Genomic DNA, 11,240 nt, shown 5'->3' on the forward strand with positions numbered 1-11,240 from the left:
TTCAACAGATGTTCGGTTGCAGGACTAATCCCAGATGTTTAGAGTTGTCAGATAATTATTGCCGGTGAGATGAGAGCTACATTTCCCGCCTGTGATCTCGGGGAAAGTTGAGGTCACTGGCATTCAATCTGATGAGCTAAGTATATAAGTCGAAATTACTATGTAATTGTTTTATTACTCTGTATTGTTACATGAATTGTGCAGCTGTTTGCACGGGCGATTTCTTATCAGTATATTCAGTGAGGTTCACAGATGTATTTGATATAGCATGTTTGCCACGTAGATTGTTTTGTTTTTCTTTTATTTTAATGACAAATCAACCAAAATTTACAACACGCAATCTAAATGTTCACACCCCATACACTTCAGAATAGCTAACTCAGAAAAATTTAGTGGTCAGAATCATACTGTGGGCTCTCGTCAGTCAATATTCACAAAAGAAAGCGAACTCGTATTCTTCAGGGTTGTCTTAGCCTCAGTAGACTCTGCCGATAAAACACAGGGGTCTCTCGCATTCTGGAATCCCACGTAGCTGGATAGCACTGGGTGTCATTATTCCAGGTGATTTCCATGTAGTTGTAAACCGTGGGTGCTGGATTGTTGTAGTTGAGGGCCTCACACACGCGACAGTAGTGGTAGGATTTGGCACCGTAATAGCCATGTTCATTCAGTACTTTGAAGTGGGAGCGCCAAGCGTGGTACTCCATGAATTCAGTCCTGTTGTGTTCAAGATACCTGTAAACAGAGATTGGCGTTAGTCATTAGTCTGATGGCCATTTGCTGAAGCACAACTCTGGTGTGTGCAATGTTACTAGATCATTTCTGTGATTCTTCTCGGACCTGTTGTCAAATTAAATCAGAATTATGAATTATGAACGTTTTCCTTACATGAGGTATTTAGCCAGATGATAGGGTGACTGAAAATCATCCACGTGAATGAAAGATTTGGGAGGAAGGTGTTTTCGATAGTCTTCTGTTTTCGTTCCCATCACGACAGGAATGGCCCCCTTCTGGAATGACTGCCACCACACCTGAAGAGTGATTTGAGCCATGAAACAAAACAGTGAACTCATGAAATGCAAAGAACAGCTCCCAGGAAGTAGCAGAACTGGTAGAAATGTTAACAGTAATAGTAAGTGAGAATGTTGAGAAAAAATTAGGTAATACTAACATCTAAGTTATTGCTGATATCAATAACAATGCTTAAATTGGTTTATTTTACAATTATTTATATTCGTACTTTATTGTAAAGGGGGTTTCCACTACAGGGCATATAAGGTGGATATGAAAGTCTTGGGTATTAGGCTCTTTGAGCATCTGGGGAAAACAAACCTTTTCTGTGATGTAATCCTTGCAGTTGGAGTTTTCAAAGGCTAAGAAGAACTTGTAGTCATTCAGCATGATACAATCTCTATTTAGGTGTCCTTGACACCACTTTACTCCAAAACATATTCCGTATATGTCAATATCTATATACTTCCGAAGTTGTTTCAAGTACCCGGTTCGATTGTTTGTGGCCTCGCAGTTTGTCAGTATACCAGCTGCCAGTTTTGTCTTGATATTGAAGTAGTCGACCTTTTCATATTCTGAAGCCTCTTCGGCCGTCATTCTGACAGTCCTTCCGTACGGCACGGGGACATCGCTGTCCATTCTGTAACTCATCGACCAGTTGAAGATTCCGTTATAGTTAGAGATGTCCTTATCCTCCGCAAAATAGAGGGTATTGTAGGGACTTTCATCCGTTAACCAGATCCATCGCTGGTTGAGGTTGGCTCGACTTGGGTAGGTCGATGTTTTATTCGTTCTGTGCAGATGGAAGATGATAGCGTCCGCTCTCTCGGCGAAAACGTCGTCGGTGACAAGTTGGCAGTTCTTGACCGAGCAGAAGCGGAAAGGGTCTAGTTCCTCGCCACCAAACTCTCTGATATGCCTCTCCTTATCGACGTCACTCTGATTCCAAGCAAGAATGACGAAATTCCTGTTTTGCTCTTTTCCAACGTCTTCTTCCAGATACAGCCTCCTGCCCAGAACAGAGAGGCTTTCCATCTCCTTCTTTGTTAATCTGCGCCAGTTCTTGGGGTAGGGTGAATCTCTGTGGGAAAAAGTAGGATGGTGTGCTGGTCCTGGATGGTTGGGCCTTGCTGGATCCTCTGGGGTTGGGAGCGCCATAAGGAATTCCTCCGGGTTCAGAATTGTGAATTTATAGTTCTTGAAATAAGCGTAACTGTAGCAGATGACCATAAATATAATGACAAAGTGTATCAGCCTCAATGATCGCACTTTCTGCCAGATCCGCTCAAGTGTCAACCTGGAAGAATCCAGTATCAATTATTATGAGTCATTTTCGATCTATCAATTGGCTCCAGAGATCGCACACAACAGTAGTAATTGAACTGGGAGTTATTAAATTAGTAAATGTACTTAAAGAATAATGGGACAATGCTATGAATTCTATGGAATCAGTATGATCAGTGAATTCAAATTTACATGTTCAAAATATGTCATATCCACGAGTAAAATTGTGAGGAACTGAAGGGCTTATGTTCATAATGGTGTTGATTTATCACTTTGTGACAACAGACTAGAAAAGAGAACCCAGGGATGGAAAGACTTGACCTACCATCTCCAGCAAGTAGGAGAATTGTCACTGGAATACTAGTTGCCAAATTATACCAAAGACGACCATTATAGTTTAAGAGTAGAGAACATTAACATATTGCTGGCTTTGTTTTTTATGTTTACTCTCGTGAACCTCTTCTGGGTGTTTTTTTATATATATATTTTTTTTCATTGCGCGGGACAATTTTCGTGCATTTTTTCCCATGATGCAATAAGCTGTATGGCCAATTTGTTGTGTAGCTAATTTTATTTCCAATGTGCGTTTTAATATTGCTTTGAATGTGTTCTGCTGGTCCCCTTTTACTTTTATAATTCTGAGTATCCTGACATTAGCAAAGAACTCTAAATATACTTTTGATTGTTTTATTTGAGTGTGATAATGATATAATAATAATAATAAGAAAAAAAGTAGTACGTCTCTAAATTAAATTAGTCTATGGTTGAGAATACATAGAAAATGAACGTTTTCTATAAAACTTTAGAAACGTAAACTCTTGTATTTCACGTTGCGCTCTTTAATACCTGTAAAGTCAGAATTTCGACATTTGATATTATTTAGTTATTTAAAACTTGGTTATGTAATTTTATTCACGAACTGAAAATTTGGAGATATTAATAAACTTAATTAGGTTATACAATTAAAAATCACGGGAATACTGTTTGTATTGAATAAATATCTGATGGGTACTTTATTATATGGTTCCCGTTTCCTCCTCACAGGATGGCATCGCTGTCTGCAGACAAGATGAGGACTCGAGTAACCTTCTATTTTATGAGTTTCTTGGAATAAGAAAAGAAAATGTAATTATTGACGTTTTGTAGGATGGGAAACTTCGTTAATTTTCCGCGGTGTAATTAAACGGCTTTGGTTTCTTTTGGCAATTTGTGAAAGGGGAGTGGGTTTTAATGGTCCTTAGAGAGAGAGAGAGAGAGAGACTACCTCATTTCGTTGTGAAGATAAGACTAAAGTCTGCCTCCTCGTATTGTCCACCTGGAAAAGAAAGCGTCACGATTATTTTAGAAAAACAGTTATAAGTATTTTAGACAATTATGTAGCCAATGAATTTACATATAAATTACTTATTTTTAGTGTTTATTAACCTTTTTGCGGATTGTTTTTAAGAATTCCACCGCTGAAGAAGCTACTTTTCTGTACAGCGTACAATGCTGTATGAAACTCTCAGCTGGCCGTGGTGGCCTGTGTTGTTGCGGTGCCAAACGCAAGGATAACTTTAACCTTAAATTAGATAAAAAAAAAAAAATAAAAAAAATAAAAAAAAAAACACTAAGTCTAGAAGGCTGCAATGTGGTATGTTTGATGAATGGAGGATGGATGATCAACATACCAATTTGCAACCATCGAACCTCAGTAGCTTTTAAGATTTGTGGGCTGAGAGCAAAAGTGCGGACGGACAGACAAAGCCATCTCAATAATTTTCGTCTTTATACATTTATTCACAGCGGGAATAGAACCCAAGGCCTTTAACATCTTTTGACATTCATTTACTTCATAGATAAATGAATTGGATAATGGTCATTCATTATACTAATAACGTAGTGTGGTTAATTTGTCTCTGGGGTGTCTACCTTTCACCCTCATAAGTCACTAGGCCTACGGATTGAAACCGCAACATAAAACCCTTCTGTCTTCTTATTTTCGTGTAGACTAAGCTCCCCTTTTCCTAGTAAAGTGTAAATCACTGCTACCTGCTTATAACAGCTTCATGTGAAACTGATATTCAGTATTTCACAGACTAGGACGTATTTATTCTAAATGAGTAGTATTAGACCTATGTTGCTTGATAGAAGCACAGGAGTCTCCTTATACATCTTTGTATAAACTCCTTATTCTGCTTTCTGGTCGTTCCCTTTCGTCTCTTCCTGTCTATTTCTCAAAATTCTTCAACTTCACTTTGCACGGGTCTTATCTGAGGCACAAAATGTGCCTCGGTCGAGTCTTACGAGTCAAAACTTTTGGAGAGGATGGAGTCGTGTACAGGAGTCTTAGGAGAATATTGTGGTAGTGGTTCTCATCAGAGTCAAGGTATTATTATTATTATTATTATTATTATTATTATTATTATTATTATTATTATTATTATTATTATTATTATTATTAAAAGAATGGCACTTCAGCAATTACACTTGTAGAGATTCTTCTATATTCCGAATAGCGGATTTTTTCCGTGCTACTTAGACAGGCTATAGAGCGCTATGGAGGTCATGATCAAATACAGACCAAAATTGGTGTATATATTTTGAATTTACAGTAAACTAGATACCAGTTATCAAATTAACGATATATATATATGTCTCTCTCTCTTATTATTATTATTATTATTATTATTATTATTATTATTATTATTATTATTATTATTATTATTATTATTATTATTATTATTATTTGTAAAAATTCCGTTTCCTTCTGAAAGCCTTCCTTTTAGAGAAACGTCACATAAATCTATAAAATTAATCAAACGAAGGATAAATATACAAAACGCTCGATAGTAGCGTAGACGCTTATAGGCAAAACCTCTCCATCCGTGAGATATAGACGAGTCTTCAATTCCGGTTATGGGTTATGGTCTATGGTCAAACTTCTCATGGTGAGAAACGCGTAACGTTTTTATTTCCCCGGCTCACCAGCATTGCATCGAAACCCCATTGGTGTAAAAGCTAATAGACACAGTATTCCAATATTTCATTACGCTTTTCACGCCATCGCTACGTGTTGCTTATTTGATCGCCATTTTCATGGTTTTTCCCCCTTCACATAAGGTAATTTCACATTTTATTTAAAGATGGTAATGATAATCGTGACTTTTACTCAAATGCTGTACTTACTTCCGGTGAAATGAATAAACAAAGTTGCAGTCCTCCGTTTGCCTTCTCTGCCGTGTAAACCCGATCACCGCCGCTAACGCCCATCAGATGAGACTAAGGCAAACGTGACAACAAAGTCATACAATCCCACGAGGGACTTTTCCACCCGTAACCGCATTTATCTCCCGTTAATTAGTTTCATTATTGATACTGGAGTTTGATTCAAATGTAAGAGACCCAGTGAAACTCCATTACACCCAGAATAGCGAAAGGAAATTGCAAAATATCCGATTACGAAATGGTTCTTTTCAGGATTACAGAATAGCACTATAGGGCTCCAATACGCTAATGATACGTCAGTGTAATGAGGTTTCTTTCAGAAATTGGACGGAGCGAAAAGCGATACAATCGATTTCGATTTCACCAGCCTTCATCTGTTCGTCCAGTGGATGAAAAGCGAAAATTACAGCCAGAATTTCGAGGATTTCCCAAATTAGCCCCCGTCATTGCTGCCAGTCTGCAAGTAGGTCTAGCACGGGTGTGGTGTGTTCATTCACATGAATAGCAAATAACTTGCAGCAGTTGCTTTGCTTTTGGTTGAAGAGGGAAAATGAAGAGAGCAGTTTGTGTCGATTCATATATACAAAAGAGGAAAGTAGAACTTTTAACTCTCTTCAAGGAGCTGGTTGATGACGAAGTTTGAAGTTTTACGAATGCATAAAGATATGCCGAGAACTTAATTTTCATTATCTACTGAAGAAAACAGCGGAGGATCTAAGGATATCGGGACGCCACCTCACCCACTGAGAAAATAACGGTTTGCTTGAGGCATTTGAATAGAGTTCAGTTATAATTTTTAGTGCAATATGTCCTAGTACCAACTCAGTGAGGCTTTCCCTCCCCATGGTTCCTCACGTCAAAATATCAACACCGGTTTGAATTTCGGCGTCGGTTACCAGTTCACACACACACACACACACACACACACACACACACACATATATATATATATATATATATATATATATATATATATATATATATATATATATAGAGAGAGAGAGAGAGAGAGAGAGAGAGAGAGAGAGAGATACTGATTCATGCTGACCTTATCGTCTGTCTTACAAACATCAGGCCGGAGCAGGAAAAACCGGAATATGTTCTCTCCCCCCCCCCCCCCCCCCCCCCCCCCCCCCCCCCCCACCCCCCCCCCCCCCCCCCCCATCTCTCCCTGTTAAGTACGACTATTGAGTAACACCACCGTGAGAACTTTCTTGACTTCAGTTGCTTCTCGTTTGAATATTCGTTGTGTAAACATCTTCAGCGCTTTTATTTTATATGTTTGGCTTAGGCGTTGTTTGTCTGTCTTAAGTATTAATATACCTTAGAGTTTAACCAGACCTAGTGTGTATTATGTATCTATGTATGTATATGCAATTAGCATATATATATATATATATATATATATATAGATATATATATAGATATATATACTATTTATATGTATGTATACTTATATAAAAATCAATGTACATAGTTATAATATAAATAGTCTATATCTATATAGTATATACATATATGTATAAATATTATACTAATACATGCATATATATATATATATATATATATATATATATATACACACACATATATATATATATATATATATATATATATATATATATATAATGCTGATAAATTAAAACATGTTGCAAATCACATACACTTGTACAACTGGTTCGAAAGCAAACCACATTACTACAAGTGATTTTTCTATATTTCGTGACACCCGCCAGCCCACCTCTTCACGCTCGAACTCCTCTTCCCCTCGTCGAGCTCTGGGTTTCATGTCTGCCCACGTGTTCCCGTTGTATGGGTTATTTACAAGCGGGTAATGTCATTTTCCTTGTGGATTAGAATTCAGACTAATTTCCCACCAATTTTTGAGGAATATTTATAAATTTTTCCCGTAGGGAGATAGTGCCGTCAGTGCACCTGACGTGGTGCACTATTGGCATTACTTAATCTGCTTTGCAGCCCTTTCATTCCTTTGACTGTACGTTCGTTCGTATTCTCTCTGCATTTTCTCTCCACGCCTTTCAGCGCTGAATGACCTCACTGCTCCCAGGGCTTGGCCTTAGGCCTTTTCTATTCCATTTCATGCCATCTATTTCCCCTAAACTATTTTTTTATTTTCTTAGAAACGGAAAAGATTAATATACGAATACACGCTGATTTTTATACAGTAGGGTTTGGCCTATTAATTAATTGATTGTGGTTTATAGGTCTATATATTTGTAGATTAAGCTGCATTGAAGCAAAAGGGTTCAACTTGGCTTTAGCCAGGGTATAGAGAGATTGTGGTGTGGGGAATGGAGGGTCCACCGTCCATGGCCTACCCACCCCCTACCCCCTGCTTTCCACCGCAAGTGATGTTTAACATTAGATTGATGACGATAAGAAAAAAAGAAAAAAACTGTAAATGACACTTAATCAACAACCCACAATATTTGTTCTGCAATTAGAAACGACACTATATCAGACTATGGTTGTGAATTTACAACCATTTATATTTGCTGCATTACAAGTCTTTAAAAGCCGGTAGAACAAGTGTGATGATATACAAATTAGTATGCGTGTCTCGGCGTCGCTGCCATCAATTATCGCGCATCGCGCAGCAGCTGTGTTAGTGTATGTACGAGAGCACTTCTGCCACGTCGTACGAATATTAGGAAAATCTTGTTCCGTTGCCCACGGACACTCTCGGCTATTTCGTTGTTTGGCGCGTCAGCAGATAGGTTTTGTATATTGTTTATGCGCCTACGGGCGCGCATGCGTAGTTAGAGAGTACGTACGTATATACCAATTGTATTTTCCCATTTTTTAAAGAAAGAAAGTAGGTAACAAGAGTATTTTTTCTTTTTGTTTTTATTTTTTGATAGAGAGGTAGAGAATATATATCACGTGTATTTTCCTCTATCTTAATTGTGTGTGTGTGAGAGAGAGAGAGAGACTGATCATGGATTCCAGTAATAGAAGAATAAAATGTGCCTTACTGAATGCGCAGTCAGTACGCAACAAGACAACAGAATTAAGAGAATTAATCTGTGAACAAGGAATAGATGTGTTCGCTATAACAGAAACATGGCTAAGTGCTACTGATAATTTGAAAATTAATGAACTATTGCCGGACACTCATAAATTTTTTCACACACCACGTAATTTTGGTCAGGGAGGTGGGGTTGGCATTGTCTTATCCAAAACATTTACAAACGTTAGAATTAGGGTTGTTGGATCATTTGTGAGTTTTGAGTATTTAGCCTTGGAGTTTAAGGCCTATAATGTACAGTTTTTATTTTTAGTAGTATATCGTCCTCCTCAGCTAAGTAAGGCTACGTTTTTAGAAGACTTTTCTGTATTCTTGGATTGTTTTGAAAATGAAAAATGTAATGTATATATATGTGGAGATTTTAATATGTGGTTAGAGGATTATAGAGATACAAATGTAAAGAAGTATATTGATATAATGAACAATATGAATTTTGTTAATAAGGTGAATGTATTTACCTGTAGGTCAGATCATATTTTAGACGCTGTGTTTTGTTTTATGGGTGATAATTACTTTATGAATTTGATAGTGGAGCTAGATTTTTCTATCTCTTTTTACCACAAGCTTATTATGTTTGATATTTCAGTCTTATTACCAAGTAAACTTAGGACTAAAATAACATTTAGGAACAAACGGTCATTAGACTCTACTGTACTAATAGATGTGGGCGTTACTGTTATTGAAGAAAAATATAATGAACCCTGTGGATGTACTGACTTAAATAGTAGCAGAAATATTTCTGTAGGTGAATGTGTGGTCTGTCTTGTTGCCTTGTATTTTTCTGTATTTTCCAAAGAATATGATAAAATGTGCCCTGTGGTAGAGAAAGATATTGTCATAAGAGACAGCTCCCCATGGTTCAATGCTGCAATTAGGGAAGCTAGGAAAAAACGGAGGTTGGCAGAGTCACGTTGGCATAAGCGTAAAACAAAGAGAAATCGAATGTTATATGTGGAAGCTAGGAATGAGGTAAATAGATTATTAAGAGATGTAAAGAAGACATATTATAATGAAAAAGTAACTGAGGTTGGGTCCAATATCAAAAGGCTGTATTCTGTGTTCGATGAACTTTTAGGGAAAATGAAGAGGCATGTTTTACCAGACGGGAGGTCTGAGCTTGAATTGGCAAATGAATTTGCTGAGTTCTTTGAGTCAAAGGTTGCCTGTTTACTTTGTAACTTCACAGCTGATGTTTCTTGCCCCTATCCTTACTTTCCTGATTTTCCTTTCTCAAAGTTTTTGCAGTTTAGGCCAATTTCACTCGATGCTTACAAAACTATGTTCATTAGTTCTGGCCGCTCTTATTGCAGTAACGATCCTTTTCCAATAAATGAGGTCACCGACGCCCCGAACATAGATAGGTTATTGCAATTGCAGCTTCGAATAGTCAACTTGAGTATTACTAAGAGCTTGGTTCCGTCCTCTGAAAAAGTTGCTATCATTAAACCATCTCTTAAAGGATCCCTTGATCATCAAGAATTGAAATCTTACAGACCAATTTCTAACTTGTCTTTTTTGTCAAAAATGATCGAGACTTCCGTTTTAGACCAACTCACTCAGCACTTGAAAGTAATTGGAGCTATTCCTGAAGATCAGTCGGCTTATCGGAAATTCCATTCTACTGAAACAGCTCTTTGTGCCGTAATGAATGATTTGTTAGGTTTCTCTGATGACGGTAAATGTAGCTTGCTTATTCTCCTAGATCTTAGCGCTGCTTTTGATACAGTGGTTCATGAAGTGTTAATAGAGGATATGACTGCTATTGGGATCGATGGGGATGCTCTTAAATGGTTTAATAACTATTTATCGAATAGATCTTTCAAGGTGAAGGTTAAAGATAGATATTCTGAAAGTAGAAAGCTCACCACGGGTGTTCCACAAGGAAGCGTACTTGGCCCGGTTCTTTTTAGTATTTATACAATCGAGTTGTCTTGGATATTTAAATTACATGGCGTTCAATGTAAATTTTTTTGCTGATGACACCCAGTTCTATTTAATAGTGGATGACATTATTGAAGATCAAGCTGTTATTGATAGACTTATGGCAGATGTTTCGAAATGGATGCAAAAGAAAAAGCTGAAACTAAATGAAAATAAAACTGAATGTCTTCTAATTGGCACTAAATATAACTTAAGAAGGTTTGATAACGTTAACAGCATCTCCATCAATAAGGAAAATATTTCGTTAACTGATAAAGTCAGAGATCTCGGGGTAGTAGTTGATGGTTCTTTGACATTTGATGAACATATTAACAATGTGGTTAGGACCGCAAATAATCATCTGAGGAATATCGCATCCATTAGAAAATATCTTAACGAAGATGCCACTAAGCTGCTAATTAATAGTTTAGTAGTTAGTAGAGTAGACTATTGTAACTCGTTGTATTACAATTTACCTAATTATCGTCTTAAGAAACTTCAAATGATTTTGAATAGAGCTGCTAGACTAATTGTTTGTATATCCCCGCGAGAACATATTACTCCAACCTTAATTAAATTACACTGGTTACCAGTCAAAGCAAGGATTATTTTTAAACTTTGCGTCTCAACATATCAAGGTATTAACACGGGAGAGCCATTGTATCTTAAAGGTTGCCTGAAAAGATACGTAGTAGGGCCTGGTGTTCATACACGCCTTTCCCATGATGATTTCAGACTTGATGAGCCTCGTGCAACGACCACTCTTGGT

At 37.3% G+C, this 11,240-nt stretch overlaps 2 protein-coding genes across 2 annotated transcripts; one reads left to right on the forward strand and one right to left on the reverse strand.

Moving 5' to 3' along the window:
* Positions 1–183: 183 nt before the first annotated feature.
* Positions 184–6,229, reverse strand: LOC135201293 (3-galactosyl-N-acetylglucosaminide 4-alpha-L-fucosyltransferase FUT3-like). Its single transcript, XM_064230161.1, has 5 exons — positions 5,464–6,229; positions 3,560–3,610; positions 1,333–2,308; positions 889–1,031; positions 184–735 (listed from the first exon to the last, which is right to left on the reverse strand). The coding sequence occupies exons 2-5, from the start codon at positions 3,562–3,564 to the stop codon at positions 459–461; spliced, it is 1,401 nt and encodes a 466-aa protein (XP_064086231.1). The 5' UTR covers positions 3,565–3,610; positions 5,464–6,229; the 3' UTR covers positions 184–458.
* Positions 6,230–8,461: 2,232 nt separating this feature from the next.
* On the forward strand, positions 8,462–10,528 carry LOC135201124 (uncharacterized). Its single transcript, XM_064230000.1, has one exon. It carries the CDS (start codon positions 8,462–8,464, stop codon positions 10,526–10,528), a length of 2,067 nt encoding a protein of 688 aa, XP_064086070.1.
* Positions 10,529–11,240: the final 712 nt, after the last annotated feature.

Source organism: Macrobrachium nipponense, chromosome 28 (assembly GCF_015104395.2).
Source record: "Macrobrachium nipponense isolate FS-2020 chromosome 28, ASM1510439v2, whole genome shotgun sequence".
Classification (NCBI taxonomy): Eukaryota; Metazoa; Arthropoda; class Malacostraca; order Decapoda; family Palaemonidae; genus Macrobrachium; species Macrobrachium nipponense.